A 27,885-nucleotide genomic window follows, 5' to 3' on the forward strand; every position below is an offset into this window, starting at 1 on the left:
CCACTGTGCTGCATCTACATGGGCACAACAACCAGCAAGCTGCCTGAATGGTCACCAACAAAGAGTGGCAGCTGGATGACCCACTAGCTAAGCATGCTGCTCAACACAATGTTCCTCACTTCAACAAACTCTTCACAACTGATACCATCTCTGGATCCTTCCCACTGACACCAGTTTTTCTGAACTGTACTGGCAGGAACTATCCTTGCAATATATTCTATGTTCCCGTAACCCCGCTGGCCTCCATTTTTCTTAGTCCCTGTTCTTCACCCTCCCATTGCTTGCCCCACTCCAGCACTACACAGCCTTCTATTCCAGCAGCACATCCACAGTCTTTTTTCTTCTCCTCTACTTCCTCCCTCATCCCCACTCTTTGTCTGACCTCCCGAATGCACCAAGCTGTCCTATCCTGTCCCCACCACATCCCTGTATGCTCCCTCGTGCAGTACTTTACCATCCCCCAACCCAACCCTGCTATCCTTCCCCTTCTCCACCCCAGCCACCTCCTTACCCCCACCATCCAGATTGCTTCTCCCATCATGTACAGTTGCTTGCAGTCCACCTCGGAGGCCAAAGACAATGGTTATATGTGAACTGTGCTTGCTTGAATCTGTGTATGTTGCCAACTTTAGCAGGTTTGGTTTATTATTATTATTATTATTATTATTATTATTGTGTGTGTGTGTGTGTGTGTGTGTGTGTGTGTGTGTGTGTGTGTGTGTGTGTGTGTGTGTGTGTGTGTGTGTGTGTGTGTGCGCGCGCGCGCGCGCGCGCGCGCCTGTCTGCAACTCAACACCTCCCCATATAACGAATAGCAATTTATCCTTTTCATAGTACTGTCACATGTTAAAAAAATAGTTCTAAACTTTCTTTGCCATGTTTCATGTAGTGGATGTACCTTTGACATACTTCCACTATATTTACAGATTTAATGTTGCCAACTGTAGGGCTGCTGTTTCAATTTTTTTTCCAAAGTAGTTTGCAATAGTAAAACTTATGCATCCCACAGCTTTGTCATCAGTATATCTACAGCAAAAGCTACCCGAGCATGAATACCCTCTCATTGGACAGTGTTGGAATAATGTCAGAATGGCCTGAGAAAATAAATTCTGTAAAAAGTTGAAGCTCTCCTCTACCGATACAGCATGCACCTACAGAACACATATTTGAAATGAGAGACTTGCCAACACACTGTTAAGAAAACAAAGAAGGCAATGTTGGTAGTGGTATATTAAGAATCATGTGGTATAAAGCACAGACTTGAAAACAACCTGGAGTACTGAAACATAAAAAACACATGAATTACAACTCTACATAAATTATAAAGCAAGTTAATTCAGGTAGAATTAGAGGTCTGGAGAGGAACTTCAAGAAGCTAATGAATAATCGGTCTCTGTGAGTGGGATACAAAAGGAAGGCATGAGTGACAGAGAAGACAAAGATTTCTGATGATGCACCCATTACAGTTCTGGGTGAAACATAAGTGATGAGATGCATACATGTCAGGCCTTGGCCTTTTAGTCCAGTAAGCAGTTCATATATTGTCCAGGCCTGGCTTGGAAGCCTTAGCAAATACGTTTAGACAGTTGTTATTCAACAATATAAAGTACTAAATGCCTGTTACACAAACAATACCTTGATTCCAAGTTTTTGTCTCAGATCCTCCACTTGGTCTGTTGTGAGCCTTTCTATTTCTTCATGTACGTTATAGAAATTTTTCTCAAAGTCATCATACTTGATTGTTGAATGGTCTATTGGAGGTAAGGGGTCAATTTCTTTGTTTTTCTTTGGTGCAATTGGATTTCCATCTTCATCATACTCTATTTCTAGGTCAGACTCTTCATTTTGCACACCAGCTAAAGGATTCTCTTCCATGTATCTGCAACAGACACAAATAATAGTAACACCTTAAAATTATATTATGAGAAGGAAAGTTGCCACTCATTGTATAGTGGAGATGCTGAGTCGCAGGTAGGCACAAAAGACAGACTCTCACAATTATAGCTTTCGACCACTAAGGCCTTCGTCAACAATAGTCAGACATGCGCGCGTGCACAGACCCACACACATACACACACACACACACACACACATTTTAAAATTATTTGATACCACATAATGTCTTGTATGATAAAACTATCTTCCACATACCACATTTCAACAGGTTCTAAGTCGACTATTTTCCCAGCACCTACATCTAAACCAATGTATATAGGACGTAGCAAATTCCCTTCACAGACTTTGAGGACTTCTAGTAGGGACCAAGACAGTTAAAATTAGCATAGGAACTCATATCCAGAAATGTACCATTTTCCTGCTGCATGCAAAACACAGCAACACATGTTGCACTCTGACTCCTGCTGCTTGTTATCCAGGTCCACTAACAAGCAGGGCTCACTGTGACAACCACCAACATCAGCACAGATACACTACCTCCATATCATGTTCTGGTACATACGATCACCAGTACCTGGTCCTCTAGTACCTGCTGCAGCTGCAACCCCTGCCCATACGTCTTCCTCGGTTGCCACAGGGGTCTTGTAAACCAAGTAATTCATGTGATCCCACAGGCACTACCCAAGTGGGTTCAAGTCAGGAGAACGTGCAAGCCAAGCAAATGATGTAAGACACTTATTTTGGAAAATAAGTTTAGCACAGCACCAATAAGTTATTCATCCTTGCCTACCATTCTGATTCCAATCTACAGATGGCAAACTGACATCTACCGCTATCACTGTGACACAATTGTGAATTTACGTGCATTACCCTTCTGGCTCTATGAAACAATCCACCCCTTTGACACTTGACGTGTGTGGAGGATAGTAACGCCTGATCCCTGTTTTAGGCACATCTTGGTACATATATTTACCCATATTAATTTGCATTCCAGCTCACAACAAACCACATGACACATTAAGAGTTTTGTAAGGCAATAAATGTGTTGCCAACATCAGTGCCCACCCAATTCTTTTGGAATATATATTCCATTATGAGTTTAATATGTCACTGCTATTTACTTCTAGTTTCATATTAACAAATCGTTGTCAGAGGAGAAAGAAATGATAACTGTCAGGCAAAAATCCTTGGACAGGTCAACAGAAGTGCCCGATTCCATCCATCTTCTTTGACCCAGGACATAATGGTGGTGGTGTGTGTAACGTCACTATGGTGCACTGTGTTTGCAGGTGTCATGTTGTTGTATTTGATGGTGCACTCTGGTGGTGGATGTGGACGTGATGAGTTTAACATGTGGTATTGGGTTAATTTGAGTTTGGATTCTCATCATGCTAATCTTGTTTTGAGTTTAGGTAGTTGATGCAGTAACATGGATTGTGGATGTATTTTCAGCGAGTTAATAAGTTGTTTTTTAGGTCTGATTAGTTCGGTGTTTGTTGTGGAGAGAGAAGTCTAATTTTATATGGCTTTTTATTTTTGGTAGGTCGGCTGTGTTTTAATTCATGTAGTAAACATGGGGTATTTGGGTTTTTGAGTGTTGGGGTTTTGGTCCCACTTTTCAGAGTTGTAGGTGCTTGTTTTTCAGTATCGATAGCTGTGGCTGAGCTACATAGGTCAAGAAGAATGTCCAATTCCTGTGGTTTTGTTGGTGTAGCAAAATGCTGTAATTTAAATTTTTTCTGGATATTATTTGTTTTAAGATGATGCAGTACTTCTTTACTGTTTTATACTTAGCTTGTCCCTGCCCTAAACTCCCAATTTCCCGCAGTCATCCTGTTAATTTCATTTTATTTTTGGAGTGAGATATTATTGTCATTTTTATTTTTGCTCGCTTTTGTTGGCACGTGCATATAGTGACATCACTGTCACTATGTTGTATTCGCTGGAACAAGCTGTTTTCCCCATATTGATGATGTCGTGGGTCAACCCCAGGTGGAATCGGACTGAACCCCAGATCGTTGGACTTTTAGTCCAAGACTTACCTGTCGAAGTACTAACCAAATTTATTTTGAATCAGAATACACTGTCATGCACTTCGCCTAATTTGTGAGGCAAATTCCACGTATTTTTGCTTTCTAACCTAACTATGGGTACAGCGTTAAATTTCTTTCTATAACCAATATTCCATAAAGCACTTATTTTCATAACACATACGTTCTGAATTATTAGGCCAGCTGCTAATGTAATATAATTACTGTGCATAAGCAGGTATGAGCTAACTCTTACACCTCCATTCAGAAATACTGAAGATTGCGGTACCACACATTCTCTTCCACTAAGGATCAACAGAGGCATCCGATCTCACCCCTCTGCTTTGACCCATGACGTAAGGGTGTTGTGGTGCATGACATCATTACGATGTGGAGTTTAGTTTATGAGTTGGTTGTGTTTTTTTGGGTTCATTTGAAAGTTGTTGGTCACAGTGCACAGTATTTTGGATTGCCTGTGATTGAAAAACTGAAATTGCTTTCAGTGAGTTATCAATTAAACTTTTTTTTCTTTATGTGATTGTGGCGTCGATTGGTGTTATTGGTTTGCTGTTTGTCATGCAGTAAGTATTTTTTTTTTTTTTGTGACTTGTAAAATATAAGAGTTCGACATTTGGTGCCGAGATGGGGGACAACATGATGTATTTCTTCAGATGTTTGGACTCCTAGCTGAAACTGTCAAGTGTGGTGTGTGTAGGGAAAACATGAGGTTGGTGAGAGTACCAGTGTCTCAGACCAGGGACTGTTATATGTGGTGGTGCCAAAGGGATAACCTTTGGGACTCCATCAGACGTGGTACCTGGTTAGAGAAGTCTAGGTTGGCCGTGAGAAACATTGTTTTAATGACTAATTATTTTTGTTATAGATCCTCTACCAGTTTTTGTGCGTATGAGACTGGAGTGAGTGAGAGGATGGTTTTAGATTGCTGTCATTTTGTAGGGAAGTGTGTTCAGAATATGTGAAGTATAGGGGTAAGTTGGGTGGGCTGGGGGTGGTGGTCTAGATAGATCAATCGCAGTTTGGGAAGAGAAAGTATGGGAGGGGTAAGTCTTCGGTTGGTTTATGGTTGGTTGGATTAAAAGAGGGGAAAAGGGACCAAACTACGAGGTCTTCAGTCCATTTTTCCAATTAAAACAATGCCAAAAGTGTCACAATAAAACAAACGGGACAGACAACTCAATACGGAATGAAAGGAAAAGTCACAAGAACGATGAAGGGCAACAAACATGTACATGGACAAAAGGGGACAAGAAAACCATAGAAACGCAAGAAACGGGATGAAGACATTAAAACAACAAAGCAGATTACCATGGCTGGCTGACCATGAGAATAAAAAGGAGAAACCAGCCACTCTGCAACACATTAAAACCTCCACCCTAGAAGCACTAGGATGGAGGACACACAGGGACAAAGGACATGCGCTAAAACTTAGATCAAATGATAAAACCCATCCTCACAAATAAAAAGTAAAATTAAATCAGCTGATGATGCGTTGTCAGATAAAAATAGCGGCAACGAGTCCGGTAACCCAAGATTTCGTCGCTGGGCAGTCAAAGTAGGACAGTGCACCAGAATATGGGCCACTGTCTACCATGCGCTGCACTGAAACTCAGGCAGGTCTTCACGGCGCAGGAGGTAACCATGGGTCGCCCAAGCGTGGCCAATGCAGAGCTGGCAGAGGACAACTGATTCCCTGCGAGAGGCCTGCATGGAAGACTTCCACACATTTGTAGTCTCCTCAATGACACACAGTTTGTTGTGTGTACTGTTATGCCATTCCGTCTCCCAAGGACGAAGAACCCTACGGTGTAAGTCAGAACGCAGGTCAGTTTCCGAGATGCCCATCTCCAGAAGCGGTTTCCACATAGCCTGTTTGGCCAGCCTGTCGGCTAGTTCGTTGCCTGGGATTCCGACGTGTCCTGGGATTCCGACATGTCCTGAGGTCCATACAAACACCACTGAAGGATGGGACCAGTCCAGGGCATAGATGGACTCCTGGATGGACACTACAAAAGGATGGAAAGGGTAGCACTGGTCAATAGCTTGTAGGCTGCTGAAAGAGTCAGTACACAGAAGAAATGATTCCCCGGGGCACGAACAGATGTACTGAAGTGCATGAGAGATGGCCACCAGATCTGCAGTGAATACACTGCAGCCTGTTCAAAATGGCCTCTGTGGACGTAGGTGAAGCCAACATGACCATCAGCCATCAAGCCGTACGCGTAAACCACTTCAGGGCCACGGAACACATCAAGAATCGAGACAAAGTGACAGCAGAGAGCGGCAGGAGTAACTGAGTCCTTAGTGTCACGCGAAAGGTCCAGATGAATCTGCGGCCTAGGCATACACCACAGAGGTATATGCAGACAGACCTGGATAGGAGGTGGTAAAGGGAACACCTCTAGTTCAGACAGAAGGGATCATCGCACATGAATCGCAATCATTAGCCCTGACCTGGGTCACTGATGAGGGAGATGAACTGCCATGGGTGGTAAAAGGAGATGGTAATTCAGATGCTCAGGAGGACTACAAATGTGTGCAACATAACTGGCAAGCAGTTGTGCACGTCGGATCGGCAACGGAGGGACTCCGGCCGCCACCACGACACTGGTCACTGGACTCATTCTAAAAGCTCCCGTCGCTAGGCGAACACCACAGTGGTGCACTGGGTTCAGTACACACAACGATGAGGATGCCGCCAAACCATAAACCAGACTCCCGTAGTCAAGGCGGGATTGAACAAGGGCTTTGTAGAGCTGCAGCAGCATAGAGCGAACTGCACCCCATTTGGTGCTGCTCAGGCAGAGGAGGGCATTGAGGTGCTGCCAGCAATTCCACTTAAGCTGACGAAGGTGAGGTAGCCAAGTCAATCGAGCATTGAAAACCAGTCCTAAGAATCTGTGTGTCTCCACTACAGTGAGTTGATCGTCATGAAGGTAAAGTTTTGGTTCTGGATGAACAATACGATACCGACAGAAGTGCGTGACACACGACTTAGTGGACGAAAACTGGAAGCTGTGGGCGAGAGCCCTTGACTGTGCCTTGTGGATGGCTCAATGTAGGTGCCACTTAGCAACACCAGTACTGGTGGACAGTACGAAATGCAGAAGTCGTCTGCATACAGAGAGGGTGAGACGGACAGCCCTACAGCTGCTGCTAGACAATTAATGGACACTACTAAAAATAGCGATACACTCAATACAGAGCCCTGCAGGACCCCATTCTCCTCGATATTGTTGGGGGAGGGGGGACACTATGGGAGGCACCAACTTGGAAATGGAAAGTACAGAGCAACAGGAAATTCTGGATAAAAATCGGAAGTGGGCCTCGGAGACCCCCACCTATATAATGTGGCAAGGATATGATGATGCCAGGTGGTGTCATACGCTTTGGGTAGATCTAAAAAGACGGCAACAAGGTGTTGGCATCTGGAAAAGGCGGTTGGGATGGCAGACTCGAGGGACACAAGATTATCAGTGGTATAGTGCCCCTGACAGAAGCTGCCCTGACAAGTAGCCAGTAGGCCACGTGACTCCAGGATCCAAACCAACCGCCTACACACCATACGTTCCTGCAGCTTATGAATAATATTAGTGAGGCTGATGAGCCGATAGCTATCCACATCAAGTGGGTTTTTACTGGTTTTGATCACCGGAACAATGGTGCTCTCCCTCCATTGCGATGGAAAGACACCACGCACCTGATCCGGTTGAAGATGACGAGTAGATGGCACTTGTAGTCAAGCATAGTGCTCAGCAAAGTGCTCGGCAATTGTGCTTGCATCGGTACATAGCACACCATTGGTAGTAACGTCAGGGACACCTGTTGGGAGTCTGGTACCCAAAAGACATCTGATCGTCCAGATTTGGGAAGGTGACGTATGGCACCCAATGGTCAACACATACCTCTCCCAACACTCCTGTTTCCATCATTTTATAAGCTGGTATAGGTGGGCATGGAGCCCCTTAAAGGCTATCAGATATTCTAGGGAAGGGTGCCGCTAATGTGGCTGTAGAGCTCGCAGGCACTCTGTAAATGTCTTGGTGACTTCAGGCGACCACCAAGGGACTGTCTTTTGCCGGGGGAACCCCAAAGAGCGAGGGATCGCGTTTTCTGCTGCAGAAACGACTGTGGTAGTCACCCGTTCAACCATCACATTGATTTTACCATGTGGGGGAGAGTCAACGATGACATCAGAAGTGAAAGTTTCCCAGTCCACCTTGTTTAAAGCCCATCTGGGCAGGCATCTGTGGCCTGACACTAGGGAAGTGACTGGAAGATAGGGAAGTGGGCACTACCATGCAGGACATCATGTGATCTCCAGTGGACAGATGGGAGAAGTCCTCAGCTGCAAATTGTTAAATCAAATGCTGAGTAACTACCTTGAGTCACACTGAAACGTGTGGCAGCCTCAGTATTTAAGAGGCAGAGGTCGAACCGAGACAGTAAAGTTTCGACAATGTGCCTCGGTGTCAACCCACAAGGGGTTATGGGCGTTAAAATCTCCCAAAGTAGGAAAGGTTTAGGGAGTTGATCAATCAGGGCAGCTAATACATTCAGGGGTACAGTATCATCTCGAGGAAGATATACATTGCAGACAGTTATTTCCTGCATCGTCCGTATTCTGACAACCACAGCTTCAAGAGGGGTTTGAAGGGGCACAGTTTCACTAAAGACAGTTTAGGACATTAACACAAACTTCACCTGACACTCGATGTCACTACGGTTCCTGTAATATTCCTTATAGCCGCAGAAGGTGGGGGAGGGGGGGGGGAGGGGCGGGGGGGGGGGGGCAGGCGGTGGAAAAAACTGCCGCAATTCCACTGGAGGATGACATCATCGTGAGACTGGGAAGGCATGCAATATTCAATGAGGCAGTTTACGCCTCAGGTTTACCTGCTGCCACTGACTTTTTGCCTGAGTAGCCTATATCCATTATGCCTGAGGGTCCAGCGAGATCCAGGTCCTCAGCGGACGCCAGAATCTGCACCCCATCCTCAGACGCAGAGCTTGTAGGTAGCAGTGGTGTGGGAGCCACCACCAGTTCCTTGCTCTTGGGCTCTTGGAGGTAATCTTTTTCGATTTCTCACACTGTTCCTTGAGTTTCCTGGCTGGGAGGACTTCACTGAATCAGTCTCCGGGACTGAGGATGAGCGTGAAGCCCTATGAAAGACTTTTACGTTTCTCTGGCTCAGAAGTGGGGACTGAAATCCCCGATGGTGGGGGAGAGGAGGGGGGGGGGGGTGTTGCTCCCAAAGTAGGTGGTGAGGGAGCAACAGGGAGGCAAGTGCCTCCCACCATCAAGGGGGCAGGTGTAGTCTCCCGGTTCTGAGAGGTGACAGGAATTCGAGGAACTGATGGGGCGACAACTGTTCTCGTAGTGGCGGCATATGAGGAGGTCATACCCACAGAATGTAGGCGCTCGAATTTCCTCTTAGCTTCAGTGCAGGTCAGTTGGTCCAGGGTCTTATATTCCATGATTTTCCTCTTTACCTGTAAAATCCTGCAGTCTAGCAAGAAAGGTGAATGATGCTCCCCACAGCTGACACAGATGGGAGGCAGGGCACATGGAGTATTGGGATGCGATGAACATCCACAATGTCGACATGTGGGGCTGGAAGTACAGCGGGAAGACATATGGCCAAACTTCCAGCACTTAAAGCACCACATTGGGGGAGGGATATATGGCTTTACGTCACAGCAGTAGACCATCTCCTTGACCTTCTCGTACAATGTGTCACCCTCGAAGGCCAAGATGAAGGCAACCTGGTTATCCCTTGGACTCCGATGGATGCGCCGGACGAAATGAATACCTCACCGCTCTAAACTGACACACAGCCTGTTGTCAGACCGCAAAAGAAGGTCCCTGTGAATATAAAACCAAGCTGTTATGTGGCGCGATGGTAACAGAAACATCCCCCAATTTGCCACATGCGAATAATGTCTGTGAATGGGCAAAGGCTGCTGTTTTTATCAAAACTGACCCAAAGCACATTTTGATCAAGCCCTCCACCTCCCCAAACTTGTCCTTCAAATGCTCAACAATAAACTGAGACTTCATGGACATGAAAGATTCCCCATCGAATCTCGTACATACAAAGTACCAGAGCGAATAAGCTTCACTGGCATTCTTAGCCTGGTGTTCCTCCCATGGTGTGGCCAGGGAGGGGAACAATTTTGGGTCGTATTTCTTAGCTTTGAAGTTAGATTTTGCCCGCTTAGAGACTGCTGGCAGTGCACCACCAGCAAGAGATGACGTACTACGCTTCATGACAAGTCATCCGCCCTGATTCCACCCACTCAGACCAGGGGCCCTCCCCACAAGTGCCACCCAGCCGCAGCAAATGCCACCTGGCAGGATGGCCACTGCCAGGAGTCCCAACGCCTCAGGGTGAAGGGCATCTACTCCTTGGCATACGTGGGGAGTTAACGGCACTGGCATCAACAGAGTGATGATCCCTGTGTTGTCAAGGAGCTACAACCAACAGGGTACATGGCAGCCCCACCATGACAGACTGGTTACCGTGCTGGATATGAGGTGCAAAGAAGTCCATGGTCATCGTCGGCACAGAAAGTGACACTGCATAGTGCATGGTGGAAGAGACACTCAGGAAAGTGTCCTTGCCCAAGAGATGGAGAATGAGCGGGATTGCAATGCGACAATGAGGAAGTGGGCCGAAGATCTCAATGCACGATGCACCAAGTAAGGCGCCATTCCCCAGTTGGCTTGCTCTTTGGGAAAATTTTTAAATGTGGCGGTCAAACCCTACAGGGGACAAATCACAAAGGCCAAAAACATGTGAGACTCCTTTTAGTTGCCTCTTACCACAGGCAGGAATACCTCGGGCCTACTCTAAACCCTGGACCCACGGGGAGGGGGGGGGGCGCATTTTTTTTTTTTTTTTTTTTTTTTTTTTTTTTTTTTTTTTTTTTTTGGGGGGGGGGGGGGGGGTTGCGGATTGTGTTTTCAGGGTTTTGGAGGGACATCTGAAGAGGTAATTGATGGGGTTAATTGAAGAGTATATAGAGGAAGGGAGTACTATAGTAGTGTCAGATGCTCTTTTTGTTGTATAGGGAGTGGGGGAAGAGGGTCTATTACCATTTACTTGTAAATCATAGTTTAGAGTTAAAAAGTTATGAAACTGGGGCATGTACCAATTCAATGGAGGGGTTTTGGGGGGGGGGGGGGGAGCAGTTAGATCAGTCACAGGGAGAAGGAAGAGGCACTTTTCTAACCTGCAATCTCATTTAGATGAGTACTGCTAGCAGAAGAGCGTCCCTGGGGAGTATTGCATTTTTCGCATTTTTTTGAGGGCAGCTGATAAGATGTATAGGCCAAGGGTGGTTAGCTGAGGGGGGTTTTGTACATTGCTAGGGGGTGGGGGGATATGTTTGTGGATTTTAGGTGCTTTTTTTTGGGGGGGGGGGAGGTTGTTTTATGATTATGTTGCAAAGGATCTGTTTTGTTGCAGTTGTTTTTGTGTTGTAATTTGTGATCAAGTTTCATTTACTGTGTGGTTTTTATTTTTTGGCGGATTTTTGTTTCTGGGGATTGGGGTTGATAGGTTTGCTTCTATTTATCACAGGTGTAGGTTTCTTTGGCATTGTCAGCTGTGGTTGATCTATACAGCTTAATGGAAGTATCCAATTCCAGTTTTTATCATCATAGATGCATTTTGGTATCTTGAGCTGTTGTTGACCTAGATGGGTCAAGGAAAATGTTCAGTTCCGATGTGTCGTTGTAGCTATATGTGTTTTTGTATCATCAGTTGTAGTTGACCTATGTAGGTCGAGGGAAGTATCCGATTCCAATGTGTCATTGTAGTTGTATGTGTTTTGGTATCATCTGTTGTAGTTGACTTTTATAAGTCAAGGGAAGTGTCCGATTCCAATTTTTGTTGTTTCAGGTGTTGGTTTTGTGGTATCGATAGTGGCGGTCTGATTCTAGTTTTTGTAGTTGATAGTTTTTATTTTGTGGTATCAACAACTGTGGCTGAGCTACATGGTTGAGTGTGAGTAACCGATTCCTGTGGATTTTGTGGGTGTAGCAGAATGTGGGAATTTTGCGTTGATTTTCGCTGTTTTTTATGTCATCATTTTGTATGGTTTTATATGTTTATATTTAGTTTGTCCCCACCCAAAAACCCCCAATTTCCCACACTTGTCCCGTTATTTATATTATATTTTTGGAGGGGGGTGTTTCTATCGTATTTATATGTATTTTCATGTTTGTTGTCCTGTTTATGTAGTAACGCCATAGACTCCATACTCGAAACGTCGAGAATGGTTGTTTCCGCCATACTGATAATGTCATGCGTCAAAGCAGACGGGTGGAATTGGACATCGTCGCATTTACCAGTACTCCTACTTAAAGCTAATACAATATGGGGACCATGTCTTCATTACATACACCAACATACACAAATAACATGAAAAATATTTATTTAATTGCAGAAATAACATGAAATTAATGGGACAAGTGTGGGAATTATGGGGGTTTCTGAAAGGAACAAACTAAATATGTGACAACCCCAATAACGAAGACATACCAAAACAAATACTAATACAAAAATTGACCAAATGAAAACCTCAGCATTCAACATACCAACAATAACAAAAAACTGAAAAAACAGGTATAGGAAATTTCCATGATACCATTAACCCGCACAACTACTAGATCTGGTACCAGAAATTGAAGTTACATATATATAGCTAAAACAAAGCCACAGAACCCCCTACTAATAAAAACTACACAGACAAAATAACTACAACACCTTCCACAATATCCATCACTATAAACTAACCTACTAAATATGAACTTCAATTACCACCTTGGGGGGGGGGGGGGAGAGGGGGCCAAAAAAAAAAACTTGAACATACATTACGATATCCGCATCACAAAGAAAATTTCACAGATAACCCCACTGCTGACACTTCACTCATTCCACCATTAGGACAGATATCTGGAGAAATTAATTGTAGCAGTCATACCCTTGTCCGTAGCAGCAACTAATGAATGACTAGCAAATGTCATCCTAATATCCATATCTGAGGACATAACAGTTACCTAAAATTCCAAATTCTAATGAAGAGTTGGTTGTTCTTACCTGTAGTAAGACTCCTCTACATCTTCTTCCTCAATATCATCTCTAATACCTTTCTTCTTGTCATCTTTCTCCATAATTTTTGTTGTTTCCCTGTGTACTTGTTGTTCGATGCCTGCCATGTATGCATCCAATGGATCTTCATCTGAATCCGAGCTGTCATTCTTTGGTTCTTGATACGATGGGCTGCCAGGGGCAGGAATGTACTCCAGTGTTGATGTTGGTGTAGTATGTTCATCATCTTCATCAAAATACCTTCAATCAATAATAAACAAACAAAAAAAAGAAAAGAAAGTCACTGCCTCTATTACCAAAAAAAGAGAATTCAAACATATAATCTAAAGACAATGGGAGCTAAGGTTTAATAAAAAAATAAAAAATACCTCAATAATTAAACTTAGCACACAATGTTGTAATTAATTCTGCAATAAAGTGGAGAGAAGACAGAATCAGTCAGCATATAAGAAAAATATACAATAACTAGTGCATATACTTCCTTCATTTACATAGCCTACTTTACAAGAAAGTGTACAGATACAACTAAACTGAAATCATCCAACCTATCCTAGGACTACAGTTATATTACTGATCAAACAGTATAATGACCTTCAAAATACTCTCCACCTCCACTAGACCTATATAATCATACATATGCAACACAATCTTAGCCAGCACTCACAGAAATTAAAGATATTGTGAACAAAACACACAAACAAAAGCCAACGTAAACAAATAAACAGAAACATGTAGATGCTGTCTATGTAACATATGGCATTACACAGTAAAGACTATACTGAAGGCTTGTGTTGTTCTCTAGACAGTTTAGTGACATTCCAAAATTAAAATCTGAATATAACTAAGGTATTTCAAATGATAATGATGGAAAACATACCCAGTAACCATATATAGACCTAACAAATATTAAGCAATGGGCAGTCAACTAGATAGTGTGTTAGTGGCTGCAGTTAAAACTTCTAGACATCTTTTTTTTATAGCTTATTTACAACAGCAACACCGGCATTTTGAAATGTTTGTCTTATTCTGTTCTTTCTACACGAGTCTACATGTGAGTGTGGTATAATGTGTAATGACAACAGTAACATGTGAAGCAATTGTCGCCATATTAAACTCTACAAAATATCCACTGCATTACAGTTTTTGGAAAAATGTAAATTTAAGTATTAGTTGTTGGATTTTCACCATTCATTCCTGTTTATCGCGTTCCGATGATTGCGTTACTGTTATGGAATCAGAATACTCACTCTTCTTCAGTTTTTGATCTTTTTCTTGGTAAACCGTAACTTGCTGCAAGAGCGTTTTGGCTGATTGCTGACATTGTAGAATACCCATGTTTACTGATGGCGCTTGACGGTGGAGGTGGCAACTGATTGCTCTTATCCCGCTTCAGCTGGAAGCCCGAAAATCCAAACCCTCTCGGCCTTCCATCACCACCCTTGTTGAAGCTCATACTAACTGACTGTAGGCTACAAAAATAAAACGTATCCGTTTAACGTAAAAGCTAGGTTACGCGTTTGAATTAATTCATTACTTGTTACAGCAGATTTAAAATTGTACAATTACCCAGCAATATATTATAAGAAATTATCCAAACAAGAAATAACACCAAGTTATCATCACTGGAACACTTGCTTCATGACGCTTAAATAAGCAGTGCTCATTGAAATCACAGTGACTTATCCGTCTGCGTAGCACATAATAAACAATAACACAACACACTTACTCACATTAAATAACAACTTTCATTCTGTGTACATAATTCTACACACAGGTTCAAAGAAGTCACATACCCAAAGATACTCTTGACGATCACCACAAGGATCTTTCTGCTCTGACTCAACAGGGAGAGAGAGCCTCTACATGACAAATCATTTCGAAATAAATTCACATGATCAAAACAACGAATGTTGAATCGTTTTCATAACATAACTTCAAAATTAACAGGTTCACTTTTTTCAAAAGTATCTACAAAAGCATAAATTACAAACACTATTTCTGTAGACTTTTGCTTACTATGCGCGATCATTAGTATTTAACTTTGGAAGTTCAGCTTTGAGCTTATGTAGAGACTCTAGAGAGTGTGATAAATAAATTAAAGTTGTCTAAAATAGCTTTGGTCTGTTCCTCTACATAAGCTACAAAGCAATTGTTTTCCTCACAAAATTAGTTATATGCCAGTTATTTAATATAATATTCAGCTACATAAACTACAATCCAATTATATTTCATACAATGTAAGTTATAGGACAAAAATTTAAATAGGATGTTGGTCTTTCTATCAGTTGCAATTGACAGTTCGGTTGATGAGATATCTTTCTTACTTTTACTCATTGACGTGAACTTGTTGCAGCACGTCGGATGTCAACGAACCGCGCTAAAGGAACTAACTGTTATGTGTTAACAATTAAGAACAGCTGTTTTTTTTTTATTTTTTTGTTTAGTTTGGTACGTCTTCATTACCATTTTCTGCAGATTATAGACCGCAATTTTCTGTTAATACTAAGTTGTCGTCTTTCACGATTTTAACTTTTGTAGCCAAAATTTCATTCTCGCATTGTAAGTTCCTCCGGCCTTCTTCGAAAATGTAATAAATAACCTTGTTGCTAGAAGTATTCCGCCGTAATATTATTTGTAATAGGCCAGCTAACTACTGTTAGCTCCAGTTATCGTAGGTATTTTTATCCTCTGAAGTTGATAAGGCGATGAATTTCAACAGCAGGGATTTCCTACTGGACTTTGTAGAGAAGACATATTACAAAATTTTATGCTGTGGAGTGATAAAAAAAAGTGTGCTATTAATGTACAAGGGGAAGTCTACAATTTTTTTACGGACACTAATGTCACCTAAAACATTTGTACACAGAAAGCTACAAAATGGTGTGTAGCAGATGATATTTGGGTCCAGTCTAATTCTTCTTTCACAGATGAAAGCCATCTGACTGTTCTCGTCTTTGTACACCCCAACTGATTTACCATTGTGTAGCAGATAACTGTAAAGAGGAGTATTCGATACGAGCCGTTGACATGTCCACAAATGTAATATCAATGGTTGCTGTGATGCCACTTTTTAGTGCATATATTCATCGTTAGCTTGCGAAGCCAATGAATGTGAAAGTAAAAAAAAGTGGTTTTGGTGACAGACTAATCTGTAGCTTTGGCCCTTTCAGAATATCGCCACTGATATCATGTTACAGTCACCATGTTGTTTATGGTGTTTGACACGTTTTCCATGTCACTAGTGAAAGCTGATGACTTGTATCAGCTTGCTGCTGTGGCCGAGTGGTTCTAGGCGCTTCAGTCTGGAACCACGCTGCTGCTAAGGTCACAGGTTCGAATGCTGCCTCAGGCATGGATGTGTCTGATGTCCTTAGGTTAGGTAGGTTTAAGTAGTTCTAAGTCTAGGGGACTGATGACCTAAGATGTTAAGTCCCATAGTGCCTGGAGCCATCTTTTTTGGACTCGTATCAAATATTCCTCTTTATCTCCTGATGTATTTACATTAGTTTACTTAGTGACTGGTAGCAGTAACCTCAGTATTCTTAGAATTCTTTGCAAAAATGATATGTTGGAATTGTAAAAGTAATTCTGCTAGCAATATCAATCACCGTCTTTTGATTCTGCTACTTGATTTCATTGTACATTTCCGTAACTTGCTGCAAACCCATTTCAAATCACTTGGCTCTCTTTATCTTGATTCAGTGTGTCATGCAAATAAGCAATACTAAGGTATATAATGGTTAGGCTGTGTGTATCGTGAACTACTTGGTCAGTGGGCCAATTCTCCTTGACAATTCCTTCTATTGCATAGAAAAATTTCTGTTATTGTTATGTGTAAAAGGTGGTGGATAGGAATTACTAATTTACATCTGTGTATTAAAAAAATAAACCAACTTAAAAAACATAAATGTACAGCATATAGCCATATTTACAAATTAATTTTTGATGTGATTGTAAAATGACTCGTTCCACATCATGATTTATCATGCAATGTGTTTCACTGAAAATGAAACTAACTAACTCACTTAACTACCTAATCCTATCCCAGTTTGTATATGTTATATGTATGTATAGATTATTTCAGTAATGCATCTTCCAAGTCCTGCGCTGTTGTGCTGAATGGCCAAAAGTCAGATAAATAACAAAATAAATAATCATGTGCGAGGTTTTCCACCATCTTGGAAGTATGATTTCTTTTACCTCGTCCCAAACAGAACCTCCACTTCTTCCAGATTTTCTTCCCATAAGACTACTTTTACTACGAGGAATAGGCTATGTATTCTAGACAAAATCTGGTTTATTGGCCAGACTGCAACTCAAGCTCAGATGACCAACTCAGCCATTTCACAAGAACACTGTGTCTGACAAATTTCTGCCATCAGACTCCTTTTTCTTCATACTGCATTCTTAGATCTGTGTAGACAAAAACCATGGAGCTTCACCAGGGAGGAGCTCCATGGTGCAACGCAAAGTGCTGCAGACTCTGAAAGACTACTTGTGATGGCTGAAACGCACCAAAAGGACGTCGTTTGCCACCACACAAAGCCCCATGAGCAGCTCAAACGTAAAAATCCAACCCTAACAAACATAGAATCATCTCAATAACTTAACTAACAATAATAATTCTGCTTAAACTTAGCTGAATGCCAGTTTTGAACGATTAAACAATAGAAGCTCCAGGTAGGCCTATCAACACTGTAGGAAAAGATAGATTGCTGCTTACTGTAAAGAAGACATTATAAGTTACAAACAGGCACAATTAAAAGACACTTACACAAAACTTTCAGCCACAGCCTTTATCAGCAAAAGAGAAGCACACTGATTACTTAGTTATACTAACTGTCAAAGGAACAGGTATTTCACAAAACCCTTGAAATATTAACTTACGTATCAGTACCCTTACATATGCTTTGCCAGTACCACCTCACTATGCTCATGGTGCACTCTGGTATTTGCTTGTTCCATAATTAGCTTCATAAAGTCCCTACTTCTTAAATTACTCATTATGATTTTTGTCTTAGTATTAATTAGTTCTGCCTTATTTTATTTATACATGTGCTTTATGTTTACTTGTTTGCATAACATTACATTTGAATTGACAAGTAAGTGTGTCACCAAAACAAAGATTTCGTATTCACATTAATTTGGTCTCGTCTGTTACAACCAGATTGTCACCTTTCAGCCTACGTGTACCTCTTGCCACACTAATCATTGAGTCACCACAACCCACATTCACAAAAATTTTATAGATGCAAAACAAAATATTGTCAGTGTTCTGTCCCCTTACTGCTTGTATATGAGATGATATTGTCGTGCCACAACACCATTACTTTATGTGGTGAAGGTGACTTCCGGTATCCGTAGGTTCAGTTACCTTCTGCACCTGTATTCTTCATGTCACTGTGAAGCACATGGCAGATTGCACTTCCCATTTGTGCCACTTAGTGCCTCTTCCCATTTCAATTGCTTCTGGAGGGTGGAAAGAATGATTGCTTGAATGCTTATATACGTGCTTTAATTATATTAATCTTCTCTTTATGGTCCCTATGAAAGCAGTACATAGGGAATTGTAGTATATTTACAGATTACTCATTTGATGCTGATGCTTGACACCCCCCTGCCCCCTCCTCTCCCAAAACTGATTTTCCAGTATCTCCATGATTGTGCGTACTCATGATGCTGTCCAGTACCATAGTCCAAGGAGCATATGTCAGTTCACCTCTTACTTCTATAGAGAAGTGTGGAGAAAGGAGGAGTTGCCGCATGTGTCAGAAACTGTTTTAATTTCAAGAATATTGATATTTATAAATTTTGCTCATAGCACCACTTAGAAGCTTGAGCAACAGTAGTAGTATTTTATAAGAAGTCCATTATAATAGTAAGTATATACAGAGCATCTACAGGAAACTTTAACCTATTTTTAAAAATTCTGAAAACTCTTGTCATCCCATTCCGCAGAGGCGGGTGGGGGGGGGTGGGAGGGTGGTTGCTGGTGATTTTAATGTAAATTCATTGAAAAGCTCTCTCAGTGAACAATTATTGCAATCAGTAACACTGTCATTCGATTTAACTCCTATTGTGAACTTCACAACAGCGTATGTAATGTTCTGAGACGGCTATTGATGATATCTTTGTAGACAAATCAAGGGAAAAGTCATAACGCAAAACTAATAGTAAATGGGCTATCTGATCATGTCATGTAGCATCTTATGTTAAATGTTGAAACTTGTTAGAGTACAAAAGCTATTACATCTGAGTACAGGAGAGTAATAAATGAGTCAAAAACTGAGAATTGTAGGAGATTTTTCAGAGACATGAACTGTATACATGCTTACAATACTTGTGACTCAAACAGAAAATACAAAGCATTCATTAATAAATTTACTTTCTCACCTGGAAATTGTTTTCCCGTAAAGGTAACAGAAGTCTAAAAATAAACCATGGATTAAACAAGGAACAAAGGTGTCATGTGGGACAAAAAGGATATACTATCTACTATCTAGAAGCTGCTCTGGTGTTGGCACTGTAATGCATTACAAAGAATACTGCAAAATATTGAAGCAAGGAATCCAGGAATCTGAGAAAAAGCCAATTACAGGCAATGAAATAAAAACTATATGCAACATAGTGAAGACAGAGACAGGTGGGGCCAGAAAGGAAGAAGAACAGATAGCTCAAAAAATAAATGAGACATTGGTAAGGAGTGGATGTAGTATTGCAAACCTCTTAACCAGTACTTTGTTTTTGTTACTGACAGCTTGGGGTTATCAGGTTCAGTAAACTAGTGAAATGGAATATAAGACCAGTCTCTACAAATAACTTCGCCAAAGTGGAAATTACTCACTTTTCCCAAAGAAGTACCATCAATCATAAAATTTTAAAAGCAAAGTATTCTGGTGTTTATGATAACACATCAATGAAGGTAATCAAAGAGTATTCACGTGAGTTGGGTTCTATCTTAAGTTATTTGTGTAATCAATTTGTTATCAGTAGAACATTTCCAGACTGGCTAAAATATGCTGAAGTTAGTCTCTTTACAAGAAGCTAGATAAACAGAAATCATCAAACTGTCGACCAGTTTCATTCTTGCCAGCTTTTTCAAAAATATTTGAAAATACTGTTTTCAAGTGTCTTCTTAAGCATCTGACTGCAAATAATATACTGTTTAAGTCAACAGTAAGGGTTCAGATATAGAGAAAGCTGTTTACACATACAGTGAAAATATATTTAATTAATTAGACAACAAATTGGAGGTTACAGGCATTTTTTGCAACGTATCAAAGGCCTTTCACTGTGTGAATCACAGCATTCTTGTAAGCAAATTAGAATATTATGTTGTTACTGGCAGTGCTACAAAATGGTTGTAGTTTTATGTAACTAACAGAAGACAAATGGTGTCATTGTGAAATACCAGTGGACTGAGGAATCATTTGTCATCTGATTGTGAATTAATTATGTGTGTGTGTGTAGGGGGGGGGGGTCCTCAAGGTTCCATTTTCAGTCCGTTGCTTTATCTTGTGTACATTAAAGACCTCTCATCTGTTACATTGCCTAATGCTAAGTGCTTTGTTTGCAGATAATGTAAACGTTGCAATAAATAGCAAGTTGAATACAGATTCAGAAATGGATGCTAATCAAATTTTCTATAACATTAATAAATGTTTTAATGCTAATTAACAGTCATTAAACTTTGAAAAGACCCACTATATGCAGTACAGAGTGTGTAAGAGATTTCCTTCCAGCATGCGTCTAACATGTGAAGACAGGCAGATGGAAGAGTTTGACAATGTTAAATTTCTGGAATTATAACTTGATGATAAATTCAGTTGGGAAGGGCATACAGTAATTGCTGAAGCCCCTAAACAAGCCTGTATTTGCAATGTGTATGATGTCATATGATGGAAATGAGTGTACAGCATTGTGGGCCAGAGTCCCCCATTTGAGGAAGTTCAGTTGCTGAGGGCAAGTACTTAGTGTATTCATGCCACATTGGGCTACTTGCGCGTCAGATGGGGATGAAATGAAGATGAGGACAACACAACACTCAGTCCCTGAGTGGAGAAAATCTTCTGCCCCAACTGGGAATCGAACCCAGGCCTCTTGGTGTGGCGTTCCACCGCGCTGACCACTCAGCTAATGGGGGCAGACTTCAGTCCAAAGACTGGTTTGATGCAGCTCTCCATGCAACTATTATCTTGTGCGAGTCTCTTCATCTTCGAATAACTGCTAAAACCTACATCTTTCTGAATCTACTTACAGCACTCATTTCTTGGTCTCTCTCTATGATTTTTACCACCCACACTTCCCTCCAATACTAAATTGGTGATACCTTGATGTCTCAGTATGTGTCCCATCTTTTGGTCAAGCTGTGCCACAAGTTCTTTGTCTCCCCAATTCAATTCAGTACACTCTCACTAGTTACATAATCAACACATCTAATCATGCAACTGCTGCCTGGTTTCTGCATGAGTTGTAAATAGTGCTTCAGTCCCTGTATTTTACCCCTGCTGCCACCAGAATTTCAAAAAGAGTAAGCCAATCAGTATTGTCAATAGCTTTCTGTAAGTCCAAATTTGCTATAAACATAGGTTTGCCTTTCCTTAACCTATCTTCTAAGATAAGTCGTAGGGTCAGTATTGCCTTGTGTCTTTCCACATTCATTTGGAATCCAAATTGCTCTTCCTTGAGGCATGCTACTACCAGTTTTTCTGATCTTATGTAAAGAATTTGTGTTAGTATTCTGTAAACATGACTTATTAAACTAGTTGTTCGGTAATGTCCACGCCTGTCAGCAACTGCTTTCTTTGGAATTGGAATTACTACATTCTTCTTGAAGTCTGAGAGTGTTTTGCCTGTCTTGAACATTTTGCACACCAGATGGAAGAGTTTTGTCATGGCTGGCTCTTCCAAGGCTATCAGTAGTTCTGACGGAATATTGTCTACTCCCAGGGACTTGTTTCGACTTAGATCATTCAGAGCTTTGTTAAATTCTTCTCGCAGTATCGTATCTCCCATCTCGCCTTTATCTGTGTCCACTTCCATTTCTACAATATTGCTTTCAAGTTTATTTCTCAGGTATAGACCCTCTATATACTCCTTCCATCTTTCAGCTTTCCCTTCTTTTCTTAGAACTGGTCTACGATCTGAGCTCTTGATGCTCATACATCTGCTTCTATTTTCCCCAAAGGCCTTTTTAATTTTCCTGCAGGCAGTAGCTGCCTTTCCCCTCGTGAAATATGTTTCGAAATACTTACATTTTCAGATGTAGGAGATATAAATACAAAAAAAACTTGCATATATTGCTTACTTTCATTCTGTTATGTCTTATGAGATCATATTTTTGTATAACTCATCAAACCAAACAAAAGTTTTTAGTGTGCAAAAGTGCGCAATAAGACTTATTTGTAGTGTCAGTTAAAGAACATCATGTAGAAACCTGTTCAAGGAACTGAGTATTCTAACCACTGCTTCTCAGTATATTTATTCCTTAATGAAATTGCTTGCAAATAATATGTCTCTATTCCCAACACATAGCCCAATACATAGTATCAATACTACGAATACGAATGATCTACGTAAAGACATAAAATCTGTTACCGTGGTCCGGAAAGGGGTTCAATATTTAGGAACACATTTTTTCAATAAATTGCCAGCCACCATTAAAAACTTGATTTCAGGTAAAGCACAGTTTAAACAGTGCTTGAAAGACTCTTTGGCAGGCAACTCCTTTACTCTAAAAATGAATATGTTAACACGGACTGTTAGACCAACTTAAGTAAAAGTGTCTGTTAGATTTCAGTTTTGGCAGCACTTGGTCACAACAGTCAAAATTAGGTATTTTGCATATGATAAATTTATTGAAAGTATCATTCTGACAGTGTATTAATTCTGTAAATATTAGCAGTTCCAGTTTACTGTAATGTGTTCACATATCTTGACAATCTCCTGAAAAATGATCAGGGAAGTGAGTATTATATTCAAATGTTCTATGATTTTTATGTTATGCTGGAAAGCACACACATGAAATCATCTCATTTTTGGGTCTATGGAACGAAAACTGAATTTAATCTAATCAAATGTAATCTGGTTGTAAATTGGTGACACCAATTAATTGAGAATATGAAATCTTTGTTGTTCTGATATCCTTACTTGTTAATTCAAAAGTAATGTTATGCAAACAAATAAGCATAAAGCTCATGTATAATTTGAATAAGGCAGCACTATTAAACAGATGCTGCATGAAACGTGTTTGGCAGTCAAAAGAGCAATGTGTGAAGCCTCCAGTGATTACCATGGCAGAATATTGTCAAATGATCTTTCACAAAACCCACAGAAATTCTGATCATATGTGAAAGCTTGTTAGTGACACCAAAGCTAGTGTTCAGTCACTCATGGACAAGACTGGAACAGAAACTGAGGATAGCAAAGCAAAAGCAAAAATGCTTAACTCCATTTTCAAATGTTCCTTTACAAAGAAAAATCCAGGTGTATTGCCCCAACTTAATTCTAATACCATTGAAAATATAAGTGAAATAGCTATTAGTGTTAATAGTGTTGAGAAACAGCTGAAATCATTGAAACTGAATAAAGCCACAGGGCCCAGTGACATTCCTATCAGATTATATACACAATTTGTGACTGAGTTAGCCTCCTGTTAACTTTAATCTAACGTAGATCCCTCAAACAGAAATTGCCCAATAGTTGGAAGAAAGCAAAGGTCACACTTGTCTACAAAAAGGGTAGCAGACCTGATCCACAAAACTACTGTCCATTATCTGTGACATCCATTTGCTGTAGAATCTTAAAACATTATTCTGAGTTCAAACATAATGAGGTACACTATGTCAAACACAACAACACTGGTTTGAGGCAGTCAGGTAGATGCAGTATCTCTCAATTTCCAAATAGCATTTGACACGGTACCACACTTATGCTTACTATCAAAAGTATGATAATATGGTATATCAGATGAAATATGTCACTGGATTGAAGATTTCTTGGTAGGGAGTACATAGCATGTTATCTTGGATGGAAAGTCATCGACAGATGTAGACGTAACTTCAGGTATACCCCAGGGAAGTGTGTTGGGCCCTTGCTGCTAGTGTTGTATCTTAATGATCTTGTAGACAATGTTAATAATAACGTCAGACTTTCTGCAATAAAGTACACTCTGTATTCAGTCGTACCTTGATAAGATTTCAAAGTGGTGCAGTGATTGGTAGATTCCAGAAAACCCATGAAAGGCAAATGTCCCGAGTTCGAGTCTCAGTCTGGCACACAGTTTAAATCCGCTAGGAAGTTTGAAAAAAGAAAAAAACATAGTGTCCTGTGAATATAACATTAATGAGTCACAGTTGGAATCCTCGTACAAATACTTGGTGTAACACTTAGTAGGAATTTGAAGTCGAACAATCATATAGGCCCAATAGTGGATAAAGCAAGTAACAGACTTCAGTTTATTGCTAGAATACTAGGGAAATGCAATCAGTTTACAAAGGAGATTGCTTAGAAGTCACTCATGTGACCCATACTAGAATATTGTTCCAGTGTACAGGACCTATACAAAATAGGAAAGCAGTGAATACTGAACACATACAGAAAAGGGCAGCATGAATATTCACAGGTTTGTTTGTCCCACAGGAGAGTGTCACTAAGATGTTGAAGGTACTGAACTGGCAGACTGCTGAAGATAGTTATCAAAGTTTACATGTTTAGCAGTCTGCTGACGAATTTTCAAAAACCAGCTATAATTGATGAGCCTAGGAATATACTACAACCCACTACATATAATTTCCATAGGGATCTTGAGAATAAGATTAGATTAATTATAGCATGCACTGGGGTATAAAACAATCATTTTTCCCACACTCCATACATGAATGGAACAAGGATAAGCCCTAATAACTGGTACAGTGGAACATACTCTTTCCCATGCACTTCAGGTGGTTCACAGAGAGAAGATGTAGATGCTCAGTGTATTTTTCCAGTATCCTGCCAACAGATCAAAGTCTATCATCTAATTTACCTATGACTGAGTGTGTGTGACCATTCCATTTCAAGTCTTTACAAACTGATACATGTTGGTATTCATGTGAATTGACTGATTCCAGTTGTATTTAATTGATTTGTAGTTATGGGATACTATGTTTTTTTAATTGCAAAGTTTTACACTTCAATATGAAAATGATAGACTGCAACTCACTATACTGTGGAGATGATGTGTCACCGACAGGCGCAACAAAAAGACTACAGTGGTCTTGTGTGTGTGTGTGTGTGTGTGTGTGTGTGTGTGTGTGTGTGTGTGTGTGTGTTTGTGTAAGAGAGAGAGAGAGAGAGTTGTGCATGCATGTGTTAGTTGTGCTTGTGTGTTTTTTCTACTTTGGAAGAAGGCATTTTTGCTCAAAGTTTACATGTTCAGCAGTCATTTACATTTCTGAACATTTAAAGCAGATTACCATCTTTGCACCATTTCAAAATCTATGAAGATCTTACTGAATATTTGCGCAGATTTTTCCTGGCAGTACCTCATTATAGATTGCATCATCTGCAAAAAGTTGGAGGTTATTATTTAGATTACTTGCCCAGTCATTAATATCCAACATGTACAGCAAGGGTCACACAGCTGCATTCATCTCTTCTGTTTGGAGAATCATCTAAAAGAGTACTATTCCTTGTGGGTATTCTGCACAGAATTAACTTCTTTAGTAACCATGTCGATGCCAGTTAGAGATTTGCAGTTGAATGACAGAAATGAAAGAGTGAGTTTTGTTGCAACAGATGTTCTCCATCAAATGGCGAAAGAGCCAAGCATGACAAAAGAGCCTAGGTGATTGGTGTTGTCTGGGGGGAGAAAAGAGCATCCAACATTTCTGGAAGTTGTGTCATTATTTGCAGAATGTTTGAACTGCTTACTATTAACATCTACGTTTGGTTTTATGTGCTAGGATTGTCGTAGGATTACTAATGGAAGAAATGCATCACACTGGCGAATTTCACATGTAAAAGGGGGGAGGGGGGGTAATTAAGTTGCTGATCATTAAAACATACTGGTAGGTATTATTCCTACTTGTAAGGACCATAAGACATGTTTAATATCTGTTTTTGTTGCAGTTTTATTGGTGCTTAATTCCATATGGAGGAAAGAGACAGACAAACAATTATCAAGAACCTTGTGCAGCTAGTGGAAAGTACAGAGCTAAATAATGTTCTTTCAAAATTAGTTGAAAATGGAGTTTTTAGTCCAAGGATGGCAGAAAGATATCGGGTATATTTTATTTTATTGTATTTATTCAGCTTTTAAATACACGGTATTTGTATTATTCCAATGAAAAATGTGATGATAGTATCTAAATTTGTCATTAGTGCACTGCTTTTTAACTCAGCTTAACAGGAAAGTTTGAACTCCAGCTCTGTGACTTTACTGGTTAGATTGAAGCACTAAAAAAAATTTTGTTAAGAAATTTGGTATTTCGAAATCCACAGTGTCCAGAATATGCTGTGAATACCACATTTTAGACATTATGTTCCACCGTGTACTACACCATGGCTGGTGACCTTCACTTTATGACCAAGAGCAGCAGTGTTTGCATAGAGTTGTCAGTACTGACAGACAAGCAACACTGATTAAAATAACTGCAGAAAATAATGTGAGTCATACAATGAATGTAACCGATAGGACAGCGGGGCGAAATTTGGTGTCAAGGGGCTACAGCAGCAGATGACCAACGTGAGTGCCTTTGTGTGCTATCCACTGTCAGTCAACCACCCACCGACAGCAGCGGACGTCAAAAAATGCAAAGTGCAGCCAGCCACGCAGCAAAGATAACACACACGGACTGGGCATGTAGATTTGCCGACCAGCCGCATAGTCCTTTTCGAAATGACCACTGGAGGTCCGGTGTCGTGAGATGGAAGCAAGTCTCCACTCGGCCCCCTGCTGCCACCATATACCATATTCCCAGACTACTGGAATGGTATATAGGCCATTGCAGCAGCACCATGCAGCCAATCATACGCCTGCCTTCACTCGTACTTGTGACTAGTGATCTCACGTACTGGGAACCCTGTGGAACTTAGGATACTGTCTCAACTATATCAGATGTGAATTGGAGTGTCCTGGACTTGTGTAATTGCTATGGATTGCGAAGTGCTATTTTGCATAAATCTATTTAAGTATTTTGGATGTTATTGTGTTATTCTGATATAACACATTGCTAACAGCACAACATCGCCTGCAGGTCTTTTGTGGACTTGTGACCATATCAGGTGGACCCTAGACAGCTGGGGAACCATGGTCTGGTCAGATGAGTCCTGATTTTAGTTGGTAAGAGCTGATGTCAGGTTATGAGTGGCACACCCAGGCTGTCAGTGAGGTTCTGTGCTAGCAGGTAGTGTCTCCTTAATGGTGTGGGTGCATTTGCATGGAATGGACTGGATTGTCCGGTCCAACTTAACCGACCATTGACTGGAAATGGCTATGGTCAGCTCCTTGGAGGCCATTTGCAGCCATTCATGAACTTCACGTTCCCAAACAGTGATGTCATGTCGCTGGGCCATAATTGTTCGAGAATGGTTTGAAGAACATGCTGGAAGTTTGAGTGAATGATTTGGCTACTCAGATCACCCTACATGATTCACACTGAACATGTATGGGACATAATTGCGAGGTCAGTCCATTCACAACATCCTGCACTAGCAAAACTTTCACATTATGGAAAGCTATATATGCAGCATGGCTCAGTATTTATGCAGGAGAATTGCAACGACTTGTTGAGCTGATGCCACATCGAGTTGCTGCAGCGAGCAGGGTAGTACAGTGGTTA

The 27,885-nt window shown here is 40.8% G+C and overlaps 2 protein-coding genes across 3 annotated transcripts in view; one reads left to right on the forward strand and one right to left on the reverse strand.

The window, feature by feature from the left end:
* The window catches only part of LOC126175128 (ATP-dependent RNA helicase DDX42), a 75,018-nt gene extending 60,146 nt beyond the window's left edge, over window positions 1-14,872 (reverse strand). The window contains exons 1-4 of one of the 2 annotated variants that reach the window (XM_049921682.1): window positions 14,794-14,872; window positions 14,311-14,532; window positions 13,052-13,303; window positions 1,636-1,879 (exon numbers count right to left, since the gene is read on the reverse strand). In XM_049921682.1, the coding sequence (XP_049777639.1) occupies window positions 1,636-1,879; window positions 13,052-13,303; window positions 14,311-14,516 (702 nt within the window). In that variant the 5' untranslated portion in view covers window positions 14,517-14,532; window positions 14,794-14,872. Of the gene's footprint in view, window positions 1-1,635; window positions 1,880-13,051; window positions 13,304-14,310; window positions 14,533-14,629 lie in introns of both variants that reach the window. The other variant, XM_049921681.1, reaches the window with a different exon arrangement.
* Window positions 14,873-15,406: 534 nt separating this feature from the next.
* The window catches only part of LOC126175129 (caspase-2), a 77,162-nt gene continuing 64,683 nt past the window's right edge, over window positions 15,407-27,885 (forward strand). Inside the window, exons 1-2 of the mRNA XM_049921683.1 lie at window positions 15,407-15,511; window positions 26,174-26,327. Coding sequence (XP_049777640.1) covers window positions 26,196-26,327 — 132 coding nt within the window. The 5' untranslated portion in view covers window positions 15,407-15,511; window positions 26,174-26,195. The remainder of the gene's footprint in view (window positions 15,512-26,173; window positions 26,328-27,885) is intronic.

The sequence above is a fragment of the Schistocerca cancellata genome, chromosome 3 (assembly GCF_023864275.1).
Source record: "Schistocerca cancellata isolate TAMUIC-IGC-003103 chromosome 3, iqSchCanc2.1, whole genome shotgun sequence".
NCBI lineage: Eukaryota > Metazoa > Arthropoda > Insecta > Orthoptera > Acrididae > Schistocerca > Schistocerca cancellata.